This window comes from Dermacentor andersoni, chromosome 10, assembly GCF_023375885.2.
Source record: "Dermacentor andersoni chromosome 10, qqDerAnde1_hic_scaffold, whole genome shotgun sequence".
In the NCBI taxonomy this organism is placed as follows: domain Eukaryota; kingdom Metazoa; phylum Arthropoda; class Arachnida; order Ixodida; family Ixodidae; genus Dermacentor; species Dermacentor andersoni.
The window spans coordinates 105813463-105840659 of record NC_092823.1 but is presented as its reverse complement, the minus strand read 5'-3'; the positions used below and the strand labels follow the sequence as shown (position 1 = coordinate 105840659).

At 44.7% G+C, this 27197-nt stretch overlaps 1 protein-coding gene across 1 annotated transcript in view; it reads right to left on the bottom strand.

Moving 5' to 3' along the window:
- Nucleotides 1-25442, bottom strand: part of LOC126544587 (uncharacterized) — a 33080-nt gene extending 7638 nt beyond the window's left edge. Inside the window, exons 1-14 of the mRNA XM_055077760.2 lie at nucleotides 25358-25442; nucleotides 19822-20059; nucleotides 17352-17456; nucleotides 16657-16731; nucleotides 16273-16353; nucleotides 13246-13362; nucleotides 10090-10143; nucleotides 9833-9889; nucleotides 7848-7904; nucleotides 7684-7746; nucleotides 2955-2981; nucleotides 2809-2865; nucleotides 2066-2125; nucleotides 1914-1982 (exon numbers count right to left, since the gene is read on the bottom strand). Coding sequence (XP_054933735.1) covers nucleotides 1914-1982; nucleotides 2066-2125; nucleotides 2809-2865; nucleotides 2955-2981; nucleotides 7684-7746; nucleotides 7848-7904; nucleotides 9833-9889; nucleotides 10090-10143; nucleotides 13246-13362; nucleotides 16273-16353; nucleotides 16657-16731; nucleotides 17352-17456; nucleotides 19822-20055 — 1056 coding nt within the window. The 5' untranslated portion in view covers nucleotides 20056-20059; nucleotides 25358-25442. The remainder of the gene's footprint in view (nucleotides 1-1913; nucleotides 1983-2065; nucleotides 2126-2808; nucleotides 2866-2954; nucleotides 2982-7683; nucleotides 7747-7847; nucleotides 7905-9832; nucleotides 9890-10089; nucleotides 10144-13245; nucleotides 13363-16272; nucleotides 16354-16656; nucleotides 16732-17351; nucleotides 17457-19821; nucleotides 20060-25357) is intronic.
- Nucleotides 25443-27197: the final 1755 nt, after the last annotated feature.

Here is a 27197-nt window from a genome sequence, read left to right as displayed (position 1 = left end):
TTGTTAAAGGTAGTAGTCACGCGACCTCTCCGCAGGCCATTTTGTAGTCCTTCATAGCTTTCACTGAGCCGCAGGAGGTAAGGGGATCAAGAGAAAGCGCAGATTTTCGCTGCGCTATAGCTAGCTGTACTACAACGTTCTGGCCTTGATGACATTGGCGCATACCCCCATACTTACGGAGAACTGCCTGTGGTAATAAGAAAAAGCTACTGGGGTGGAGCTTATGCACATGTGCTGCTGTGCGAAGTAATCGGGCAAAGTTTGATAGCTTTCTCGCTCTCTTGGAAAGCGTAATGAGTCAGCCTTTCTTCCGCTTGTGACGGTGTCGTAGAAGCCGAAGGTGGGGGGGGGGGAATACAAAAGTTGGAAAATAAATTAGTATTGACATCTAGTGCTGTATAGTGTCTTATTTTGCTGTCGTAAATTGTAGGTACAAGTTTACTCTTACTAAGATAAAAAATTAAATTATGACGTTTTACGTGCCAAAACGACTTTCGGAAACGGGTGTTTTCGGATTTCGCCCCCATCTAAATGCGGCCGCCGTGGCCGGGATTCGATCCCGCGACCTCGTGCTCAGCAGCCCAACACTACTAAGATAAAGGGACTGTCCATTGCTCGGAACATGTTGGATTATAGTGGTAATTAGAATACTGGGTGTCATTCCGAAGGAAACGAGTATGCGTGTTTCCAGTAAACAATGAATTGTATTTTTAATTTGGCTCTGTAAGCAGTACAAGAATGACATGTGGGGTCGCTCGACGGAGAAACAGTGCAATGAATCCGTGTACCGTCACGCAACCAAGAAGCCGCTCAGGGAGAGAGCTCTTGTGCTTGGATACAATATTATTCTATTGCCTGATATTGTATTTTATGCTCTTCTGCTGACATTCTTTTTGTAATTTCTTTTTTCCAGCTACTGCATGTTAAAAAGTGGCGCCGCCTTGTGCAAAGGAACGGAATCACGTTGAACGGAGCTGCGCATTGCCGCATGGTCTCAGAGTATGCCATCGCATCCAGTAATCAGGGTTGTCGGCCTCCAACACAGTTTTAAGAAAAAACTTCGCCGATTAATGTTTTTTCTCATTTCTACTTGCTTTTCAGAGAAGCCACTGCATGTTTGGGCACTTCGAATGGTAGGCTGTCTATGACACTAGAAAATAGAATGTGCACTTTTTGCCTCAGTAGCTTTGCCGTCATGAAATAGAAAGTTGTCCACAAGTTTAGCGCAAGAACTTGCGCTGCGGCATCATTCCAGCTTGAGTGATTTAATAATTTAACATTTTGAAACCACATTAGAGACAACTTTAAAATATAATTTGCCGTCTATTTGCCCAACCTAAATAAGAATATACTTGCAGAAGAAATACTGACAAATTGAAAAACAACCTCTCGAGAAGTGCTAATGTATTCTAAGGAAATTTTAAACCCGAGCTAGGGAAGAACTAGCTAGCTTCCATGGTTGGCATCACAACACGACGCTGTCTAGTTTCTGTTGAAATTTAATAACAAATATGTTTTGACCTTCGTGGTTGAGACATTTTATTGGCTTACTTGAGCCAATTTTGCTTTTTCACTCGCCTAAAAATTCGGCACCCGCAGGCATGTTCGAACCCATGACCTCGTGCTCGACATCGAAACTCTATAAAACAGACGTTTGGGCGAGTTGGTAAGACATATTTTAAACAGAACAGCGCGGTTTTTTATGTTTTTTTTGTTTCTTCTGTTGGTTGGGGCTGTTATATGTTCGTCCTTCCAAGCAATAAACTTCAGTTGCAAGTCAGCGCTCGTCCGTGTAGTTTCTGCCTGCTTGCCCCGTGAAAACCGCGCTGTTCTGTTTCAGAAACTCTGTAGCCATTGAGCTACCGTCGTGCTTACCGAATGCGTTGAACTGAGACAGTTTAGAGGGTACTTACCGCACCCAGACGAACTTTTGTCTCTTCATTGATAACCGACAAAGTTTCCTGGAGAGAATCGTGGCATTCCTGTGGAATAGAGAACCGAATTGCATTGGTGTCCGTTTACTGAAACACCCATCCGCTTGTGAATGCAAGTCACATTTCCTTACCTCGAGACTCGAGACCATCTTTTCCGATTTTGCAATGCGTTGTTCACACTGAATTTGGACCTGCAGAAATATTTACTAGGTGCATGATCTTTCCCTTTTAAAGGGGTTCGGCATAATAAAATCAATTATTCTGCTCACGCATGACAAAGCAAGAACGCTATCGCATATTTCACGCTACATGCGTGTCGATTGGCGCGAACCGCTGAATGTCTTTTATTTTTAAGCAATTGTTATTTTTAATGATATTGTTTAGTGCTTGGATGCCTTTTACAGCTTTTACGCGTACTCGTAAGTGTTCACAATTAGAATTATTGATAATTAGTATACAATACAGTTAGTGCACTATCCGTATACTACCAGGGCACCAAAACACACACACACACACGCACGTACACACACACACACACACACACACACACACACACACACACACACACACACACACACACACACACACACACACACACACACACACACACACACTCACTCACTTACTCACTCACTCTCACTCACTTACTCATCCACCCACCCACCCACCCACGGGCTTTCTTCATTACCAAGGAGCCCAATCACACATTTTCAACAAAGATATTTGTGTGGTTGTAATGAAGTACGCAGTGAGCTGGTCTATATCTACCATATCGACATAAGGGCGTGTAAGACTTCGACGAGAACGAACTCCGAGCAGACACACAGATGTGCGTTACAAGATATTGACCAAAAGGCACGCCCAGTGGCCTTACGTTCCTCATGTCTCCTTGGATTGTTGGCACTGCAACTTGGAGCATCTCCATCTCGTCCTGCAAAATACGCGGTGCTAATATCAAGCCCTGTAAACGCCTTTGCTACTTAAACGTCATATTTCTTTCAAAAAACGCCAGAAACTTACTTTTTCTTTGTTAGCCGCCTTTTTAAGCTGCAAGAAAGAATGGAGAACCAATTAAATGTTCGTCTATAACTGGGTTTGTCTACAACCGAGTCGCGTTCGAGAAATTGCCTAAGCAATAGGTCCTGTTAGATGCGGACGAGTAATTAGCACCGGCCAAGCTGTGCGAGTGGAACCACCAGCCATCGCTTTCGAATTATGGTGCGCCGGAGTGCGTCGACCATGCTACCGGACCCGCCAGACAGGATGGCTATCCCGCCCTCGTGTGTCGCGCGGGGAGCTTTTGTTTCTCCCCCCTGTGTGAGGCTTCCAGATGGTGTACCTGGAGGTCAGCACCGTTCGAGGTAGTTGACCCTATAGTCTTGTGAAAATCTGCTTTGCGGTACTGGAAGGTCGTTCAAGAACGACCAGGTGAGGAGGCAACGCCGGACGTATGTGGCCATAGGATTGTAGGGCCCAGGGCCAAACATGATGCACTTGCACGGGCCCTACGATTGGATGGAAATGACATCTGCACGGGCTCGACGATTGGTTGAAAACGACGTGACCCCGACGAAATGAAGGGGTTATTTTATTTACGCATACTGTTGGCCTGTTGGCCGTTACAGGGTGGGTCAAAGCAGCACTTCAACAATTAGTGCAATACATGGTATTGCAATGATACATATAGCAAAAAAAAAAAAAGAACAAGCCGGAGAACCATCGAAAGGGAGAGACGTTCTTGCCACGGGCCGCAGTTTAAGATTTCCTGCCGGCCGTCGATGAACTTTTACTGCTTTTTTTACCTGTTTCTAACCCTGTACATAAAATAAGTAAACCTCAATTCCTCCAAGTCCCCCTCAACGTCTGCCAACTCCCGCACTCAACGCTAATAGCCAGTTTTAGTTTAGCGTACGCTACACACATGCGTACGCTACAAAATAGTGGGTCGTCACTGCGCATGCGCAGAACGCTAAACGACCCATAGCCTATAGCGTACGCACGCTATTTCTCAGATTTAGCGTAAACGTCTTTGCGTGGTTTGTGGAGTATGCGTGAAACATGGCGGCGGTCCCGGCTGCCCGCTTCGAATTGAATGTGGCGTTGCTTTTGTAAAATGCACTTCGTTCGCAGCAACTCATTGTGTAAACGGCTTTCGCTTAGTCTCAGGCCGCTTCGACGGCAGAGTATTCTGAATAACCTTGTGGTGTTTTCAAGATCGCTTCTCGTTTCTAATGAGCCGAAGCCTAACGAAAGAAACGTTTGAGGTGTCAGCGCCACCTATCGCTGCAGTTGGGAAATAGCCGCAACGATGGCATATGGCCTCTGAGATTCGAAGATCTCGCAGGCAAACTAAAACTGTAAAAAACATGCGCTGCTTAGCGTACGCTACACTATACCATATAGCGTACATAATAAGTTGCGTACGCTCAACTAAATTGTCTAATATAAATCGGCCACACAGATGGAATATAAACGCACATGCTCATATGACTATATACGGAGAAACTAGGCTGAGTTCATTGGTAGTAGTTTCTTTTTCTTTATGTCTTTGTCCAGCGTATTGCGTTCGATTAGCACAGAATACAGCAAGGTAGATTGAAAAAAAAAGTTTTCTTGACCCTAAGCTGATGGCGTCGAATGTTACGGTTGAAGTAGAGAGCGTGAATTTATGTTCATCTAGACGGTCACGTTCGCTTTCTGCTGATCGTTTTGGTAGCACGTGCCAAGGAGGTCATGAGTTACGCAAGGAGACAATACCAAGAAGAGTGCCTTCAACTAGAAGTTTCGGGCTTGGGGAAAAACGTTGCAAACGGGTTGGAAAATAAGATACAAGCGCTGTTATCCCATGCAATACACCGAGCGTGGACGTTTTCTCCGAGCATTTCGGAGTGCAGAAGTTTTTTAAAGAAACGTTTCACTCCGGCATCATTATTTTATGAATATTCACAAAGTCCACATTCACTGTGGGAATGCCGGCGTTCACACATTCACAAATGACCAACAAGACCCAGTGTATCATTTATGATACACTGAATTTGATGCTTAAACCTCTCATATAAGCACTAGGAACCGAATGTCGAGACCATACTTGAGTTTTTGATACGCTGGAGGCAGTTTTCTGTTGCGCATGGTTCAGAAAACTAATTGCTAAATAATTACGGTGCCAATTAGTTTATAATCAATTATTACTTCACTGTTTTCTTCCTACCTATATAGTTTCTATGGCGAGAAATAAATGTGAACAAGTTCTTAAAACATTTTTGGATGTAAGATGGTGTTCTGGAATTGTGGGGTAAAGGCCCACCCCAACGAATATTACTTTGACTAAATGAAAAAAAAAGAGTAGTAAATAGTGGCCGTTTTTTCTATGTTTCGTAAGTATGTGAGGATTACAAAGAATTATTGACCCCTTAGTTTTTCTATGCGTGATGGGACGTTTGCCCGGTCCCCTCGGTAAAGTAAACGAGGTGGCTTCTTCAAGTTTCATGACTATCAGGGCAGGTAACGGGTGAGGTGTACAAAGTTGAAACTGAGTCGGTTAAATGGGGCCTTGTCAATAAATTACGTATTCAACTGCTCTCGAACGTTGTGAACAGGTCTAATCAGAGGCGCTGAAATTTGCGTGTGCTCGAATGGCAAACCTCTCCGGGAAGTTTTATGCCTGTGGAATAAATACAGTTTTTGTAAAAACATGTACTCAAGTGTTAGAAAATGTTCCACGGCCGCTATGTACACTTCCCAATGACCCGACGTAACTGTAGGCTACTCTGGGTTTATATTTTGCAGAAAGGGGGGCCATGCTAAGTGCCATTTGTAACGAGATTCTCACGTTCGCGGCCTAATTAGAAGCATCAAAATTACTTAACTCTCGTTTTTTTTATTTCATAAAAAAAGCGATCACACGCCTTTCGCAGTTGGTTTCTCCGGTGACATCGGTGGACTAAATAACGTATACCTTGCTTAGATTTTCCCGAAATAAGGGTCACGTTATAGGTACACATTTAGCACATGATACAGATTTAGCAGGAGATTACGTGTGCAAGTGAGAAGTAGCTTCTTAAATGTAATGTGTCACGAACAAAGCTGATATTATAGTGCGTCTGGGGAGAACTGTGAACGCTACTGAGATAAATTAAGCTAATATCACCCCGTTGACAGGGAAATGGTGGAGGAATTATGGCCAGTGTTTTGTCGAATTAAACTGCAGGCGTGGATTAATGCCTTAGCGAAAATTACTTAACAAGTGCTGGAAAGTGATATGTGTTGGCAATGTTTCAAAATGAGCCGTAAAATATGGGTGACGCGTTCCAGTACGCGGTTTAAATAAGGCAACTGGACTATTATTGAAACCACGTCAGGGGGTGGTTCAGAGGATGTGCATACATCACAGGAGCGCGGCAGAGAATAAAGGCGACGCGGGAAACTCGTTTGGACTTTTGCACCGTGTCGAATGTGCGCAGTGCCCTCCGGAGCTCCCTGGGCATCGCCACATTAGCCTCTTGAGTACTGTAAATATTCGTGACACCCCTCAAAAGCACTGCAGAAATTGCAGCGCTTACCTTTCTACTTACGTTCAAGTCAAGAGGTAAGCTAGATAGAATAGTAGAGAGGAGGGGGAGATGACGCAGACGATGGGTAGAACCACCACATTCGCTAAACGAATCACTAACAACCTCGCCACTCCTCTCTCACAGTTCCCATGCAAAGGGGGGAGGGGGGCATGTGACGTGAGAAGGCAAGGAAACGCCACTTCTATGGACACGACAGCTGTTGCGGGCAAGCGGGATGAATTAAGTTCGAGGTACGGTACGGTACGTTTCTCATATTTCTGAAAAATAAGCACTCTGCAAATTTGTCAAGCGAACTTACGCAGGGCGTGCAGGAGCAGAGCCGCATAAAAGCGCACCGTAGGGTCTAGGCTACACTACGGAAGCGGTCACACGTCAAATCAACACTTCTGTGCCCGCCGGGGTAGCTTTGAGGCTATGGCATTGCTCGAAGTAGCGGCCTTGACCCCGACCGTGGCAGCCGCATTTCGACGGCGCCGCAATAGAAAACGCACGTGCACTTAGATTTCGGGACACGTTAAAGAACCTCTCGGTGTCAAAATTAATCTGGATTCCGTCACTACGGCGTGCTTCATAATCCGATTATGCTTTCGGTATGTACAGCCGCATGTACAATTCAAATTTCATACTTCTGCCAGGCAGCGATGCGCCATCTGAGACAATGACAATGCTTAACCCTCTCAGAGGTTACGAAGTACTGCGCAGAACAACGCCTGAAGCAAGCACTTTTCCCTGTGTGTTCTGTGTACAATGCAGACAAACAGCAGTGGTGCGCGCAAGTTAACGTTTAACATCCACTCACCGCTCTCGTGTAAGACTCAACGTTGAAGAAATTAAACATTCACCGTTAACATCATCGCCACTCATCCTCGATCAACGAGAACAGCACAAAAAGCTTCGCTTGCATCGATTCCCAGAGTGCGTGGGATCTGCATATTGTTTTTTTCTATTCTTGTTGCACTTCCTGAAAGGGAGACCGTATTGTTTCTTTGAGCACCTCAAGACGAAGCGACGCCCTGATTGTTTCCTTTCGCTTTCTTTTTTTTGATCTCCTAACCCTCTTTTTCCTGCGTAGGGTAGTAAACGGGACGTGCGTCTTGTTGGCCTCCCTGACTTTTCTTTCATTTTCTCTCTCTTCTGGCTATAACAACGTTTCAGAGATCGTGTAGTGTTATTCTTACCTCTGTTACTTCGTTTTCCAAATGGGATATCTTCGAGAGAGCCTCTTGCAGCAGACGAGCGAGCTGCGAAATTTAAGAACAAACAAAAGCGAGAGAGGTAACACGTAGAAGGTTAACACTAAAACGTAGTATCAACAAGGAAATAGAAATGGAAAACTACTCACCTCGGAGGATTCGGCTGAAGATACAGGATGCTCATTCCTGGGTGGGTAGACGCGGCTCTAAGAAAGAAAGAAAGAGAAGCAGTGTTAAGCTTATTTATTGATGTTGGCATTTGCTTGAATTATCGCGAGCGCGTACGGATTCTTAAGCAATGAGAATCATAGAACTACGTGTGAGGACAGAGGTCCCAAAATATAAAACTCAGATTAGGTTACGTTTCACTTGGCGATTAGGTGGAGATGTTGGAATCATGTGCTTCTTGTCACTCCACCTCACTTCTTTGGGGATTAAGGTGCTATTACTGATTAAAATTACTTGACAGAAATTCTGATGCACACGGAAAAGCCGAAAAAGAAAACAATGCTGGAGAAAGTAACGTCGCAGCTATGTACAACGTTGAAAGAGAAATTGAACTTCAAAGGCATGCGCAGTAAACGACAGATTTAAACAGCGTGACAGAGGGCCCATCAATAGGATCACAGAACAGAGGTCTAACAAATAAGGTTTTTTTGCTGTGCTTCGAAAGCTGCAACACACCCAGATTTATGAATAGGTTCCAATGAACACGCTATTAACACTGTTAGTATTAGAGGCTAGGTTGAACGCAAGAAAAAAATTCCGCGCGGAATGTACTGCCGTCCTTAAAAAATATTATATATATATATATATATATATATAAAACGGAGAAGTTAACAGCAAATGTGAGATGACCTCACTTGGTGCACCACAAGCACATGATGGATGATGACTCGACACGCCCTAATTTAGGTAGGAAGTCGTTAGCAAACGTTATGCAAAGCTTGAAGTTCATTTACGGAGGGTCTGAAGCAGTCAGCACCCACATAATGTTCCTAGACGTGACCATTTTATTCGTCTACTCTTAGAACAAGAAATGGACATTTGAACACATCCACTTGTGAGCTGCGGGGTAGTTATTGCAATTTAAATTTGCTAGCGTTCATTTACATGTTATATTCCCTTCATTTAAAGCGAGTAGGCTACAATGATGGTTTTAGCTCTGGTGGCTAGGACGAATATTTAGTGAATATAGTAATTGTTAATTTGTTTGTACACCCCCTGCTCATTGTAAATACAACCTCCTATTTTCGTGTCGATCTATGAAGTTCTCGACTATCGAGTTTAAGCCCCGTTACATGCTGACAGTGGAGGATTCTCCAGGACCCAGTCCAGCTTCCATAGAACAGCTCTTATCCCTGTAGTCAACCTAAATTTTGCTTTAAAAAATAAAGTTTGAACTTGACGCTCAAGAACAGGACGGCAGTTCGTGCGACGTAAAAAGTGGTCCTGGTGTGCGAAGGCGTGACGTGAAATTCAAGCTGTCGTTAAGTGAACTTTACACGAGCTATTCTTCAACGTGTGCCGTGCCTAGGCAAAGATGTCCTTTAAGGATTACTTTTGTTGGCAGGTAAATAAAGCTTGCTGCTAAGTGAACACGTCCAAGTTTGTTGATTTGGTTATGATGGTGTAGGTATGCAGTTGTATGGCTAGTAGTACGCCGGCGTAGTTTGAAGCCGTGTGGATATATGTATACTTATCATTCTCAATAATCATGTATCTCGATAATATGTATCTCTATATTTCTTCATCCCTATATTTCCATATGCCTATGTTATATTTATCCGTATATATATCACACTATCTCGCTATATATATGTCTGCATATTTCTCTAAAAGATAGATTTGATCGACCAAAGCTTGAATGCTATCTTCTAATCACGCCGAATTATTATTAAATACGCCTAATTATTAGAACTAATAGCGCGCATTAAACTACTATGATACCAATAGTGTTACTATAGTAAGAATAATCTTACTAACCAGATGTTCTAACAATAGTAGTATTAGTTAACAGAATTACTAGTGTATGTCCTATTACAGCTATGGAGCTCAATTTTGCATCCAACATGAAAACTGGTCGTGACGTAATGACGAAACTGTAGTGCATAAAAAGTGGCGTTGTGCTTACTTCGAAAGGACTGGTGTGCTCCGCAGTGAACTTGTTAGCTGCATGCGACATGCCAACCTGTGAGTCGAAGCAGAGAATTAGCAAATAACTCTTCACCAGCAAACAATGCCTATACTGAGAGGTGCTGTTGGATGCACACACTCATCACAGGAGCCTGTATTTTTGCTCAGGGAGATCTAGACATCTAGTATCGAAGAGGCAAAAACGTATTTGGGCATCGGACTTGTACATTTAAGAAAGCTTGGTGAAACTCTTACTTCATCGAAAGGGTCCTGTCGCCCAGTGCCATTGAAGCTCTCCGGAATTTCTTGCTGGAATATGACAGCAAACACACGTTAAAGCGAGAATATATGTTTTAGATTTTCCGGTAAGAGCAAGACCCACAAAGTCACTTGAACAAAATTAAAATCACAGCAGGAGATTTTTAGGGAAAAGCGTGCTGTTATGGGCTCCCACACACATAATCAATCAATCAATCAATCAATCAATCAATCAATCAATCAATCAATGAATGAATGAATGAATGAATGAATGAATGAATGAATGAATGAATGAATGAAAGAATGAATGAATGAATCAATTTAATAGTACCTTGTCACCTACAATATTGAAGATTATTTGGACCAACAGATAACAGGGGGCGCAATTTAGGGGAACCATTAAAGAACTATATGTATACATGTCCAGCAGCATTCAGGTGAGCAACGAACAAAGCGTATTTGTCGTATGCAAACGCAACAAGAGGTAAGAATTGAAGATGTACTCGATCACAAGTTTTCATGTTGCGCTCCGTTAACCTCTTATCTTTAGTCCTCCCTTAACCGCATGTACCTTCCATAAAATTCAACCAAATTGATGTCATATGTGTACTGCCTAAATAGTCACTAAAGGAAAAATATTGTCAGGCTAGATTGAACGATTAGGTATCGAATAATGAATTCGCCATACGTGGCCAGACGAGATATCTTGTAAACGAGGAAATTACAGAACTGGAAAATCGAAGTGGCGCCACCTGTAGCGGACTATGGAACTTCTAATGTAATGTCAACACAGACTGTTACTGTGTGGCATTGATGGAGGTCACGTAGAGATTACGTCAGCTCATCCGTTTTGTCATGGGCGGGTTAAATTGAGGAGCAGCAACCGGGCCGCCTGCGGCTATCTTCTAGGCAACAAAGGGATATACTTCTACAGACAATATATTGATACACTTGAGCCTAATACTTTCCTTTAGGGTCCCTAATCATTTTTGTGCCACTGATTTTCAGCAAAAATGACACCTATACCGATGTAATGCGGCCACATTCGATCATCATTGGCTCCTTTCCACAAGCCTGCGCTAAAGAGCCAATCATGATTTAGCAAATTGGTCCAGATCCGGCTCGATCACAATCGAAATTGCTTGTGCGACACCAGCGTAAGTAGTGCAAGGCCACTATTTCGTCACCAAAGAGAAGCAAACGTCCGCGAAATACATTTCGAGTACCACCAGACGTCATTGAAATTCAGCACGCCCCGCGAGCACATCGAGCCAAATAGACAGCACTTTGACTTCATTTGTGTGCATAGGTACAGTACTCATCACGGTACCGAGGTGATTCACTGTGGTATACGTCGAAAACCAGAGTTGTTTCCGAGCATTGTGACTGTGTTCGGTCTCCCAGTGGTCACCAAGAGCAGACCGCCAGTGCGAACTCTGCTGACCGCCGTGTGGCCCAATTATCGCGTTTGAATCCCCGGGCTCTGTACATTACCATGTGTTCCTTGTGCGAACACACATAGAGACAGCAAATTCTGCGCGCATATGGACACGTTCCCAGTTAACAGCAACGTGTCTTTTGATGACAGAAGAGTGCGTGAAACAAAAACAGAGGGATGGAATTAACAAACGCCACAATATTCTCCGTGATGTTTGTTCATTCCTTCCGTCCCACTGCGTTTTCTGTGCTATATTACCGTCAGAAAACATGTTCAACCATCCAGCTCAGCGTCCCCCGCTTCCGCAACCGTATGGCATTTAGGCGAGGAATAGGCCTTTCTGGTATGCAACATACCAGTCAGAAATGACTTGAGAAGCCATTGTATCGGTGGCCTTTTTAAGGCTACGAGGAAGCCAATACGTCGGGCCAATTGGCCTCTGCCTTATATTGCGAACAAAAATTCAAACCTCATGAGATGGTACGCAATTACTAACGTTGTTTTCATTTTGTAACCCTGCACTGCCTAAATAGAATTTCCGTCGACGAAAATTGCTGCAAATTGTTGACATTTATTCCTGGACATGGAGAGTCTGTGAACAAGAAATAAAGAAATATATTTTTATTCAGTCATAACTTAATTACTATAAGATATAAGTAACTACAATTGGTGTGCTATACCCACCACTGAAACCTTACTCCACCCTATCAATAACACAACTAAGGCCTTTCTATTCAATTTCCCATAACTTCAGTTAGCCTTTCGAGACATCAAATTCGGCGTAGCATATTTGATACATTCTGCATTTAAGTTAATTGCACACTATGCACGCCGACCGCCCATCTGTTTTGTTATGAGCGTCGGAAAGAAAAGTAAACATGTCGAAGTTTCGCCCGAAAGGCGAAGCATCGAACGCGATAGGAAATTAGTAGACAGCTATGCGAAGCAAGGATAGTAGTTTTATTGGCTGTGTGAGCTCATGATGATGTGTTTTGTTTAATGGTGCAAGGGCCAGATATGGCCAAAGAGCGCCACGCAAGTGATAATGCGGTGACAATGATCTGTCAATGCGATGGGCAGATGTACTGCAATATGTAGATGCTACATGGCTGCAAAATGGCCTAAATATCAGTCGTTGTAAAGCGCGCAAGATAGATAGGCATTAAAATAATGCGCATGGCAGTGACGTGTGCTAAGAGTGCAAAATGTATGTTACAGAACGATCACAGAATAAAATTTACGATTATGGAGCTAGCACTACCGCTTCACGAGGCCCCTTAAACGCAAGGGTACGGAATTGTCTGCTCTAGAAAAGGTTGTACAAACTTGTAAACATTCGCTTACTAACTACATTGACGACCACGCTGTCACGCGCGCAGGTAAACATGAAGACATCTAGCTCGATGACGTGGAAGCTCGCTGTGAAAATGCTGGAGTGAGGAAGCGCGGTAGCAGCGGCGAGCGAACTGACATTCGCGCTGCGTCTCGCTTCAGCGCGAACTAACTCCGCTCCCCCCCCCCCCCCCCCCCTTGAGCGCACGAGATTGAGCCATGACCATCGGCAGCCCTTCTCAAGATTTCATTCTCACATACAGCACACGGCGACAATGTTATCAGGATTGGATTTCATGCAGAGTATCACGGTGACGGCAGAAATGCGCCTGCAGTGTCCATATAATTGCCATCACAACAAGAAAAGAAAAAGCAATATTCACCTCAGGGAGTGACACCAGGTAGTGGAGGCTGTCCTGTTGCTTTTGAATACATTCTTTCATGTGACCTCCGATGAGTTTCTTGGGCATCTCAGCGCTGCACACGGGGCACACGCTGACCTTTAGAACAGCAAGCAATAAATGATATCAAGGAGTGCCATCTCAGGTAAAGCTATACAGGCTAGCAGAACAAGCAAGATATGTTATTTAGTTTAATAGAGAAGGACTGACATCAAAGCGACATGGTACGCATGCAATGTGAAGAAAACCGCGCGTGGAACTGCACAGCGGGGAGAACAACAGGACACGTGTTGAAATCAGAAAAAAAAGAAAGGCCTACGCGGTAAAACATGCCTACACCCGCGCGTGTGCAATGAGAGGTGAGTGTACGGAAAGGCCGTTAACGTAATCTGATATAATCCACCTATAGCCTCATACGTCCTCCTTTTCTCCCTTAATTACTAATATAATATCACTATTTATTTCGAAGACAGGGCGATGGATGGCCGGCTAACACAAATCGCTATTTCGCATGATGAACTTGGCTTAAGTGATTTTACGTGTTTCTTGTTCTTTGTGAGCAAGCAACAATTTTGTACCCTTAAAGGGGCACGAAGAGAAATATTAAGCCGAGATAAAGGGACACGTTATGGCTAGAGAACGTTGAACGTGTCAGTTGAGTATCGAGAACAGGGGTCTAGTAATCGAGAAATCCAGCTGAATGCAGGATACGATTCGAGACTCCACCAGGACGTCAAGTTCTAGACCGACGATGGTGCGATCCATAATAGTTTTCTAACCAGTACACACACAACCATGCATAATAAAAAGATAATTGCGTTGCATCATAAGACAAGAAAATGCTACGTATTTACTTCCATTCCATTGTTAAAAAAAGTAACTCTTTGACGTTACCGTTTGCAACGACGCGGGTCGTCTAAAGGTTTCGTTTTCGCTCGACTCTGAGCCACCGGCGCTTTCGAGTTTTAGTAGTTTCGTTATCACGCAGTCTGGTGGCAATTAAGCTGGCTCACGCGAACTCACGCGAACTGCAAGTGGCGGAGAGCAAGGCTCATCGCGAAGAACATTGAAGATAGCGTTTACGCTTCGGTGCCTGCCGTTTCTGCTTTGGCACTGTCGGCTCTGTCTTAATTTGCTCCTTTCCTCACGACGCTTTTGCGTTTTGCGCAAGAAACCGCAGCACCGGCTGTCGGACGCCGTTCTACTCACCGACGGCAGTAAAGGGCGGTGATGACGTATGTAATATTGGGACTGCGGGCGATACGAATTACTCCAGAGGTATGCAGACACTTCAGACGCAATTTTCTCTTAAACTAAGTATCTTGTTGGCACGAAACAAGCGCTGCGAGGTTTCTGAAATGGTATTTTTATAGGCCACGTTGGCACACCTGCCTTTAGCGCCCTTTTAAACCTTGGTGTGCACGTACAAGCGCGATAATGTGCAAACAGGCATGAGTATCCAACGGACCTTTTTATTGATAGTTCATGCTCGAGCAATCTCCCCTTAACACAGTGGCTGTCTAGGACGAGGCACATTTTGCGTTGCCCGAAACTAACTCTGCACGGGTTTAACATTGCGCCTGTAAGTTCGTGACACCCAAATGTAATATAGCGCGCTGGTCGTCATATCTGGCGCCATACTGCTCACCAGTCACGCGGACAGCAGCGAAAATAACGAACGCTATAGACGGTGTCCTGCCTACGCTGCAGTAGCGTCGACACCCGCCAACAAGAATGCATGTAGTGTGATGCGGGAAGGAGGCTTTTTTCAACTTCGTTATACCACCCTGCTTACTCTTCACATCCTAGCTCTGTTACTCCCCTAAATCCCTTGCCCAGCCTGGAGTAAGGGATTTGAGGCTTCACTGAGGCTGACATCTCCATTTATGCTGCCGAGTAAGTACTCCCCTCTCTCTCTACTTCAGGAAAATTAAGTGGGATATGGCCGGAGGTTCATATAGAAAGCCCGTCACAGACGTGGGTCTCGAACTTCCAAGTTCAGTGTGGAACATGTGCAGAATTAGGTTCAGGACTGGGCGTAGGTGGTGGACTGTCCAGTGCCCTGCTGCATAGTGTATGTAGGCTGAAATGACAGGCGAAAGGGTATTTTACCAGACCCCATCGAAACTTTTGGTTATACATCATGACGATTATGATGTTTATTGACATCCCCTGAGAAATGGGGCAGGGTCAAATGTTTCCCTAGCCTGCTTGATTTAGGTCTACTACATCTATTGATATCTATCATTCTGCCTATCAGATCTCGATCTTACCTTCCACATTTAAGACCTATATCACTATACTGTGTACATACCCCCCCTTGCAACAGCTCCGGTTCCATCAGTCGCTTGCCTGCTTCCAAACAAAGGAAGTGGTAAAGCGCCATCTACAGGGAGCGTTTCACCCCAATAATTTTTTTAAAAGATTACTTCATTATCACAGGAGGTAAGTCAATTTGAAGTGATGCAATTCCCTGCTGCTGGAAGACGAGCTTCACTGCCAACCTGCAAACACCCTCTCTTTGCCACGAACAGCGCCCTGCGACAAGCCATGTTTTCGTCACGAGACCAGCCTTCGTTATTTTTTTCCTGCTTCTTGCCCTGCGCGACGCACTTCTGGCAATGATTCCGCGTGTTCTGTATTGGATGATACGCTTAAGTCACGTGCCACAATTGGTGACGTTGTAGGCAGCGCGTCTGACGTAGAGACACTCATCCGTGCAACATTGATTGTCCTGCAGGAAGCGCATCTCCTTCGAAAGGAAGGGCTCACTGACTTTCGCTTATAACTTCACATGCTTTGGCGTCGTGCAGCAGTTCGATGCTTTACAGACGCGACTGTAAGAGCGTGCTCTATACGCAACCTGCTTGTCTGTATGCAGTGACCTAATCCGGTGAGGATGCGGAATTCTCAAAAACTTTTTTTCGAGCAGGAACGCCTTGGCAGGCTCACGTAACGAAAAGCATATTCAGGAGACGTTGGCACTTCTAGGATGCTTGTATGCTTTACCTTTACAACGATGGTTTCTTCTTTCTTGTCAGCCGAGTGTGCGGCACTTTGTTGCTTTGCTGATGGTGGAGGCGAGCGCACCTGCCAAAAATATGCGCACTCGTGCTTATCTAACAGAGGGCGTCACGAAAAGGCGACAAGTTCAACGGCAAATCAACAAGTCAGAAAGCACGAAATATTGAAGATGTGTATCACTGCTTCAAGGATAACATTTCTCTGATGGGGAGCATCTGAAGATGCACAGTAAAGGGAAAAAAATCTAACCATTTTCGACGGGTGGTAATGTTAGTGCAATGACAGTAACATTTAAAGAAGTGACAGTTTTGCTGGCAACAGCGACGTATCGATAATCATTGTCTTACGATAAAAATTGGAACTTATTACCGTGGCGTAAGAGCGTGTACTCGATCCTTCAGTTTTCTTAGCGACCTCATTACAAAAGCAGTGCTTGAGGTGGGCCTGAAAAAAAAACAACAACAAATAAAACAGACTTTTTTAGCAACAAAGCAATGTTATACTTTATTATTGAGAGAGAAGTGGAGCAGGGAGGGAGAGATAAATCAAATTTAGTCCCTGAAATGAACACTTAATTTCGCAGTAAAATATTACCGAAGCCATGCATGACTACCGGTTATGACTATATTATTAGGCTTACTCGACTATACCTGCGTTGTTTTATTTAGGAGGCTTCTGGTACTTTGTGGATTATTCACTGCCGATGACAAAGTATGGTATACGTTGTATGCCTAATTGTATGCCTAATCGCGATGCACACCTCAGGAATGTAAAATTTCGTTTAAACATGGCGTATACGAGGCTTCTCGTGTCCTTGCAGTGAATATTAAATCATTGGGGTAGCTTACTTCGCGAAGAAAGGGAACTAATATTTCGTGGTGTTAGATCTCGTGCGGCAGATCTGGTTGGTCGGCTGTGGCGCTCAGACCTAGCACGTGTCTCATATCTGACGCCCGTTCCGAGAACTTAAGGTTCGCCCGAACTGCTTTAACGCGACAGATTGACTGAAAATGTCGACGAAGAGGTGTTTATTAGGTAAAATATTGTAAATGAAAGTTTCGTACCTTTAGGGCGCTGAAGGTTATGTGTACAGGTTCACGTTCACTCGATTTGGGGCAGATGACTCTCAATTTTTTTATTTTGTCTGGTGCTGAAAAATCTGCCGTAAGCTTTGAAAAAAGAAAAAAAAAACGTAAGTCACTGTTACATCGACGTCCTCTTGTCCAGAAAGAAATCATGGTTATCTAAAGGTAAGCAGCACTTTCTGATTGAGCTCAGACCACGAAGTCATCTTTACAATTCGCAGCGCAGAGTTTAAGAGAGAAAGTAGGCAAAATGCATGCTTGATCTAGTCAATGTTCTTAAAACGTCCTTGCGAATGCATTCTGCAACTGCACACGATGCACACATTGCGTAATTATTCCCTGGGAACTGTTCTCGCTACTTTGAAGTAGGATGAAACATTTGATGCCGGTGGTCAAACAGTGCAGTGCTATCAGCGTTATAATTATTGGTAATTAAAAAAAAACAAATTTTTTCTTATGCTGACATTGCCGCAGTGTTGGAACCCCTCGATCACGACCTAAATGTTGCAGCTCACATTGCACGCAACTGTATCACAATAAAATTCAGCAACGCAGCTTTACAAGGCCGACGGCACACGCAGGCAGCTGCCGGCATCGGTAAAGTCGGCATGGCACGTAGGAACATTCGAATGCTATAACGGTATGTACCGGGTATTTCAGCTAACACTCTCAAATTAAGAAATACCTGTGTGAGATAGCACAGTTATAGTCCATTAGCTGTTCTACTTGAAGAGGCAGACATTACTTCCACACACAAAAAAAGATGCATATTCGACTAATAACAAATTTGCAATAAATAAGTTTTAAACTAATCTCATGACACATATTGAAAATGTACAAATTCTAGCGTGTGAGACTACGAGGCATATCCACTTGAAAATAATTTTGTGGATGACACCATTTACGAGAAATGCGCCGTCAAACTTACTACAAAAATTCACTGTCGTTCCACTTGACAAACAATCGTTTTGTGCAGTGAAACACAAAAGTAACTGGAACGCCAATCCATTTTTCTGCAAAGCTCTGGAATTAGTATCTCGAGACTGGTGCGATCCCAAGAATTCGTTTCAAGTGGATCCGCCTTGCGAATTATCCAGCTAGAAATTGTAAATTGCAATATGTGCTCTTAGGTAACTAGGTAAAAAAGATTTAGGGAATTTTAGTGAATTAGTCGATTATGCATTTAAATTTATTTTGCGAGTAACGTCCGCCTCTTCGAGTAGACCAGCTGATGGACTAGAATTGGGCTATATCGCAAGGGCAATTAAAAAAAATTGAAAGTGTTCACTGAAACCCCTGGTATAAATACTCCGAAAAGCCTTGGTATGACGAAGAAATGGCACCAGGTACAGTGAAACGCTTGTAAAGCCTTTGGTAGATTTCAGGTAGTCGCAGAACATATTCCTAGGACTTCTGTAGGACGTGAGAACTTCATGGCAGCTTCGTTGTCTCCGACGTACGAGTTGTTTGTATTGGCACACATTTGCGAAGGTATTTCTTTGTTCGACTTAGTCTGCACAATTCTTGAACCAACCAAATAGAATTTAATAGTGAAGCGGCTTTCGAATATACAGTCGAATTTCAAATATTTTGGGACTTCCCAATAAAGTAAAAAAATGTATACTAGGGGCCAAGTTCTCATTATTACTATTAGTGAAAAGGAGTAGTAGTCTTCACCATTATAGGGTGACTAAATTTCTCTTATTTTTATTTTAATAAATAAAGTAAAATAATAGTTGCTTTACATTATTCGATAACCGTACGCTGTTGACGATTTGACATCCGGTCAGTTGAGTGCACAGCATTCTAAGTGCATAGCAAAGTGAGATACCGGAGTATGTTGCATACAGCCGAAGCAACGGAACTATCACGATGACCACAACTGATGGGAAATGAAAGTCGACTTCAAATATATGGGTTGTCGCAACTCTGCTAGGAGCTAATCGCATTACCGCCGACAGTCATTGGGAGGTCAGTTCTGTCGTAATTCTCTTTTGAGGCTAGCTAGGCCTAAAGTAGTGCGCATCACTTTAAATGAATGAAAGCGTTACGAGATCGACCAAAATACGGCTTTAGACAAACCGAGGCCACTAATTAGTGCACTGCCGGCAGGCGAGACATTCATTTTGAATGACAGAACATTGTCCCGCAGAAGTTGGCTGCAGCATGCACTCGACGAGTAACTGGTGCTCCTGCGCGAAGCACAAAACTTGTGTAGCAAAATAAATTCGTATCAGTCACCATTTGCGTTCGCCCCGTTGTCCATGCCAACTCCAATAAACTCTGTCATCGGACATGTTTGAAAAAGAAAGTCGATTCGGTAATTTGATAAGCAAATCCTGTAATAAAGGGAAATTCGAACAACAAGCGACTTTTCGATTCGTATATTCGAAGCGGCGGGTGTTTGCGCATCTCTAGTTCTTACAGCAGGAAATAACTTTCTCCTTACCTCCCAAGTTTTGTATGCCTTTTCACAAGTAGCGCACGCGAAGGCCCCGCCTCGCTCACACATGGCACGACATGACTTGCAGTAGCCATGGCCAAGCAAGTCTCTGTACAATCGGGCCGACACGTTGTCACACTGAATACACAGTGCATCCTCCGGCAACTGATCGACGAAAGTAACCCGCAGGTCCTTGGGGATGCCGCATTCGAAATCTCGCAGCAATACGACGCCTGTCATGGCTCTGCGCAATTAGAAAAAGAAAGAAAGAGTTCAAGTCTCAGTGTGTGAGTGACACAGTTTTTACCTGGAGCAGAATAAAAAAAAAGTGAACTGTTGGTAATATAGTTTCCCCTTCTTCATGCTTGGTTGTTCGCTATACTTTTTTTAAAGTGTAAATGTACTGTGGTAGTACTACGGGGAATGTTGTTTAGCCGTGCTGTTTTCCGTAGGCAACCATTTACAGTCGCGAGAAAACACCTTGAAACCACAGATCGCGTATAAATTTTGTTTGTTTGTTCGCTGCTTCAGCGTGAAGCTGCAGAAGAATCAGCCCAATCCACGTCTGCGCGTTCAACCAATATAAACAAATTGGCAGAGTATTACGCTGCATGTCTGTGACGTAAGTCGTTTTAAATTGTTTGCTGATGCCGCGTGGTCTCTTGCTTTTGTTCCCGAGAGTACCTATATATACCAGATTTCCGTTTACTTCAGTAATGTAGTGTTATAACTGTTTCCTGTATTTTTGCTGCTTCCTTTTTCTTTTTTGTACCATCTTATCAGTATGCGTACATTTCAACTTCTAACGGGCTACTGAGAACTCTCAGAGCTCGGAGGCGAGTGAGCGGTTTCTTCCTCGCTCTCGTTACCCTCCTCACGGGTGCTCTCTCCTCCTCGCAGCGCGTCTATTTAGAAGACAAGTGCACACTACTGCAGCAGGAACGTCAAGTTGCCAATAGTTTTTTGTTTGGTTAAAGTGCCCTTACTAGTAATTCGTTGCTCTACGGGTACACGCTGTGGCCGCCGCACGGGCAGTGCCAAACATGGTGAACTCAGTTGATCGACGATGACAGGCAAGCGAGACGACGAGGAAGAGGTGGAAGTGTGACTCCAAGACGAAGGCGCGCCAGCAGACGCATTGGAATTGTGGTCCTTCGTATATATGGACCAATCTACAGCTTTGACTCCGTTGACGCCACATGTGTGACCCACTTGGCGTCACGAAAAAATGAAGAAGCGACTGAGAAAACTCGACGAAGAGTGTGCGATTTAAAACCATGGGGGGTTTATGGACCATATACGACCTATTACAAGTGCAGACAAAAGTAATTGGAACACGGGAGCTGTGGCCGAGCTACAGGTTACTGCCCCCTGGCAGCCTCGTAGAAGAAACTTAAACTTAAATTCTGGGTTTATCGGGCCACGGTTAAAATCGGATTGCGCACTCGCTGTCAGGGATTGCCTGCGCACACGCTTGATTTTATTTCTACCTTCTCCCCGAGGCTGCTTGAGGCAATGGAAGGCAACTTGGCCACCGCGCCCGTGTTCGAATCACCTTTGTCCTCACCTGCACCTTAATATGGGACCTTACTCCAGGACATCGAGCGGGAAGCAATTCCTTGTCGTCATGACAGACCATCTCAGCAAGCGGGTGGAACTGTTCCTACTACGAAAGCTGTCGGCACGCGTAACCATGGGGAAGCTGGTCAAGGTGCTTACACGGTTCGGCTATCCTGAGCAGTTCATAGCGTAAAATTCGTCCTACTACACTGCCAAACTCTTCGTGGACTCTTGTGCAGCTCTTGGCATCAAGCACAGGAGAGAGAACACCAAGCACGTGCTCGTTGCATTTGCGGAGAAGCACAGCGACTGGGGCACATGTCTTCCTGAAATTGGGTTTGCTCTTTTTCTTTTTAATTCCTCTCCATTTCTTCCATCCATCCATCCATCCATCCATCCATCCATCCATCCATCCATCCATCCATCCATCCATCCATCCATCCATCCATCCATCCATCCACCCACCCACCCACCCACCGGCACCAAGGGGGATCCATCCATCCATCCATCCATCCATCCATCCATCCATCCATCCATCAATCCATCCATCATCGGCCGATCATGACATGAACATCATGACATGTGACATGTGTGTCATGTAGGTCATTAAACAGCCGCCTACTTGGTGCTCTCATGGTCGTTTTGTTAACTCGGTAGGTACCAAAATTGGCACAGTACGACCGAAATGTTTGACGAACATAAATGATCGGTCATGACAAGAGTGTCATCCCATGGTGTCATGTAGGTCATGAAACGGCCGTCTACGTCTTGGTGCTCTCATGGTCGCTTCGTCAACTTGGTAGGCTCCCACACACTGCTTCGCATAACATCGATTCCCACAGGGCGTGTGATCCGCGAGTTCTCAAGTAGCGACAACGTTTGAAGTACCTCGGACAGCGCTGGACCTTCGACTGGAAGTTGTTCCCGTTCGCCATGTTTTTCCAAGCGTGGTATAACGTTGTTAACGGCGAACTGCACGGCCAGGCCAACATGTTTTATTCTCAGTAATTCTGTGTTGCTGTTCACACTTTGTGGAAACCGTTCTCATTATCAGGGAAAAGCTTTTTAACGTATGCGGTGCCGGCACAATGTGCAAATAAACTACACTTGCGGACAACTTGGCTATTAAGCCAAAGCTACTGGGGCGGAGCTTCGGCACATAACTGTATTCCTACGCAATGTAGTCCGGGCGCGCTCGGCACCGGTTTCGGTTTCTCCAACCTCGCACCACCTTTTTAGTGAAGGCAGATACAATTAAGTCGACATGAATCAATGTTTATTCACATTCGATATGTACCAAGTTCTGAACAGCGAGCCTCGCAGCCTGCGTCGGAGCTCCGAAGCAGCCGTATGACGTCGGTTATGACGTGGACGCACAACCGACGCTGCCATCGGTAGAACCGGCGCCGCAGTCAACTCACTCCCTCACCCCTTTTTGCATGCCGAAGGTTGCGATCTCCAAATCGGTTCGCTTGGCTTCCGCTCAGACGCTGCAAACACATTTCTTGTGTGCTTCAACAATCTTTTGTTGCTGAAGTTGGTTAAGGGCCTCTCTGGGGAGTATTTGATTGGCGGGACGGCGAATGACAAACACTCACCAGAAGACACGGGCGCCATATTGCGTTTGATGAATGTGCAAAACGTGTGACGGTTTCGGGTGTGCGAGAACTCGAAAGAGCAAACTAAAAATACAATACCGATAGCTGACTGGTGAATGTTACGCTTCGTTTCAGATTAGGTGCTGCGAAAAACAAAAAAGAGTATGGTTTTCTATTTCCCACGTAAGAAAACGCGAACGAAACTGCGGGACTACTTGCAGCAGCGTTGAAAGAGGCGCGCTTGGTTTCCGTAGCCTTCGCTTCAGGGCCAAGAAACGTTGTCCGCGAGTATAACTCCTCGGTTTCCGGCTGTCTTCCAAGGCGCGTGAAGAACTGGGCATTTGCGCGGTCAACACGAACGCTAACCCAGCACAGTCACTCTTCGAATACACTACATTTCGTAAAGGCATGTCGCACGGAAACTACGAATATAGCTGGTTCATGCAGCATAAAACGATTTAACAAAACTTGTTGCTGAGCTATTAGGTTCGCGATTTAAAAACAAAGGTTACGGCGCTAAGCAGACGAGGACGAAGTGAGACATAAACGAAACGACATGTATACGGACAAATAACGAGCTACTAATCGAGCTACGAATAACGGCATATAACGAGCTACAAATCGCCGAAAATGATGCCGCGAAATCGTACAAGAGCCGTGCGCTTCCCTAATCACGGCCACAACAAACACCGGTGGCCGCGCATGGCGGCACATGCTGCACTTCTGCTAGCTTATTGCTTTAGTTTCTCCTGCTCACATTTTACAATTATGGAAGACAACCATATTATAAAAATGGCTATGTACAACCCGAAGGTTTTTACACCGCCACAGAACATGGCGGAATGCAATCGCTGGGAGGGGGAGGATGCGTAGGGGGATGATGTGTCTACTTAAAACAACAACAAAACAATCCTATGCAGGGATTTTATACGCATCAAGATTTCTACAGAGGCGCATGGCCCTTACTTCTCCAGAACATTTAGATACGCACGTCTAAGAATATCTGACAACGGTTACTGACGGTTACATAGTTGGAGTCCGCCGGCAATTTGCAAACAGGCGTCTGCTGTGATGAAAGCTGTTGAAAACTAGCGCGAAAGGTGGTCTTCAAATCTACGCCTGCATTTAGAAGGCGCATGTTTCGCTGGCTAAATGCAGCGCAAATGATTTTAGGAGCCGGAAATACGTCTTAGACGTCGAGTTTTGGACACCATCTGTACGTTTGCCTACGTCACTTTTTTGGGAACACTTGTCGACGGCACTCGCGGAACGCGAAGGGGGAATGGAAATTGAAAAAAAAAAGTGTACGGCAGTGTCCGAGGAATGAAATTTGGGTGAACGTCCGTAAGTCTCTAATGTCAACATCATAGCTTAAGTGTATATATTGTGCTTACGACATGGAAATATTTTGAAGCTCATCGGTAACCGTTAAACGTACTCGCCCTGTATTGTACACATAGTTGACTGATTTTAATATAAAACTGCTTATATTTTGCCAGGCGTTCTTTATGTCTCTGCGTGGATGTTTAACTTTGCAATAAAAATACACCGAAAAGAAATTAAGCTTTTTTTCATGTACAGTCCTTCAGCGACCGGGTAGTTGCGAATTCCGGAAGCGACTGCAGAAATGATGCGCGATAAGCATGGGAGTTACGAGAAACGAAGACGCACATAATCCTAAAACGACTCGCCCACACTAAAGATCGCATGGCATACACAGTGACACGAGATTGGTTAGCGCAGAAAAGTATCACCGACAGTTCTGAGTATGCTTTTTTCGGAGGAAATCTACGCAAGCTCGCGAATTCCAAGCATACCACGTCACTGGAAGCGCATCCATATAAGTTGTTGGCAAGTGCGGAATACTTCTTCAAAAGAAGCAAACACTTATAACTCAAAGGACTTGGTTAAATATTCTAATAAAACGCTCCAAGAAGTACATGTTAGAGTTTATGCGGTTGAAGATGGCGAAACGCGGAAGTACGTCAAATCCCGACTGGTTTGACGCTACTTGTGAAGCCTGGATTGCGAGGCTTAGTCTATGCAGTTGAGACAGGACGGCAAACTTGAATGTCTTGGCCTCCGAAAACGTGAAGTCATAGTTAATGCAACGGCTAAGCTTTCGTCCTTGTTTTTCTAACAGAATCAACGCTCGCGCGCAAATTTGTCTGAAAAGACAAACCGAGTCTCGACGAAATTAGAGCGTAAGGCCTTGCTTCTAAATCTGTCCGTGCTGAACGCCTAACACTGCCTGCGAAGTGCTGCTTTCGTGCTCGACAATAATCAATGAGCAATTAGAAGAATTTTCCATAATAGAAACCGAAGCTGGCTTGCAGCAGTCACGTCAATTCGCTAATGGAAATTGAGAGAAAACAACGACCCACCTTTGCTCTGTGGAAACGATGCGTCAATCCGGCTGGCTGGCCTAGCGGCGGAACCAAAGCTGCCCGATACGCGTTGCCATAGAAACGAATGATAAGCACAACCGGAGGTGTTTGTGCTATATTCTTTTTTTGTCGCTGAACTGATAGCGCTCGGAAAAGCGCTAAAGGACGTCGTGTACGGAAGGATTGCTTATCACTTCTCGTTTGCGGATCGTTGGTATTCTACCGAGTGTCGCGTCTGGAAGCAAAGCTTGAACTACGGTGTTTTGAACTGTATGTTATGCCGGGCTTCTTACCCGGTATTTAGGAACAGGCCGCAAATGGGGGGGGGGGGAACTCATCGCCGACTCTCCCTAGTTTACCACTGTATAAGCAGCACGGCCACTTGACTGAGCGAGAACCTGCTTTTCAGCAACACTCCTCGTTCGAGGAATTCCTGGGACGATGAATTTATTGAGAAATACCTGTCCTCTGCAGTGGTTTCGATTAAATGCATAGAGCGCATGGCTAAAAAAAATTTCTCAGGTATCGCTGAGAAGAACAGAGCTTTCTACAAAAAAGAAAAAAAAAGACCTCAGGCACTGAGAACCCTTCAACTACTATATGGAATTAATGGGTACTACATGAATCTGGCTAGTCTTCATGCTTGTGGCTTCAGAATTTCTTCTGGCAATATTTACTACAGTTCGTCTTTTTGTATGAAAGATGACGTAGGACAGTGTGTTCAAACCTGCCATCAACGCCAAGTTGCGAATTTTAAGTGACATCCGGGAGGACGGCGAATGGTCATGCCTGTTAACTCCCAACGAACAAGTTTCTGAGCTTGAAAGAGTTAAGTGCTCAGCCTCAACTTTGCCCGCTGTTCGTGCTGCTATCGTGCTCGAGTAGCATTCGTGCCGGTTTTCGCCTCACAAGGACGTCTTTGGTCTGCGAAGGTATCTCGGATGAACTAAGGCCGAGGCACGGCGGAACTGAAGGAGGGGGCAGAATGCAACCATTCTGATGTAACGCCTCATGTCGTGCTCTACAAATATATGGTATGCGTACAACTTGCCTACTCGTTCTGCTGAGTAAGAGATGGTTGACTCCATTCTGATCAGTGTGCAAACAGAAACGCCCGTGGTCTTAGGATTAGATTCAAGCATATCCTACGGTGCGTGTAATTAAACCTTACATGCCCTCACTACGACGCAGCTGAAACTTTGTTGTATCCCACTGGCAACCTTGGCACGTTTAGCCTGAATTGTATATCTCACGGCCAAAGCACCTAAACCAACCAACTGCGGAACACCCCATACTCTTCATATTTCAAAATACGTATTAATCGGCTAACAGCAGAGGTGGTCGCTGACTGTGAAGTTACCTATCGACAACAAAACAAATTACAAGGGAAAACTTTTCAATCATAACAATAAACTAAAATCTGGGCACGTACGGCGTGCACGTGGCCAGCAAAGCCATATTAACAGTTTTAAACACTCCTTCCCCTTTTTTCTTTTCCGAATATCTTATTCAAGCACTTCTAAGCAGGCTATGGCTAACGACGAGTTTTATCCTGCATCTTAGGGGTGACGCGTCAATCAGTTTGTCTCCCCCACCGCAGCTTTGGTTGAATAGTCGGACACATATCGCTGCTGCGGGTGGCAGATGAATTCCGCCGCCGGATACCTACTGGTAAAACACGTACAAGCGCTCTCTCGGCTTGGTGCTCGGCTACTGCGGCAATTTCAAACACATGGAAGGACACCCACCTTTCGGGACGTTGGCGGCATGGGACCGCCAGGCTTCCTTTATGAATAGTGCTGGCGTTTCGCTTTTGCCTTGGTTCTTGCACAGTGAG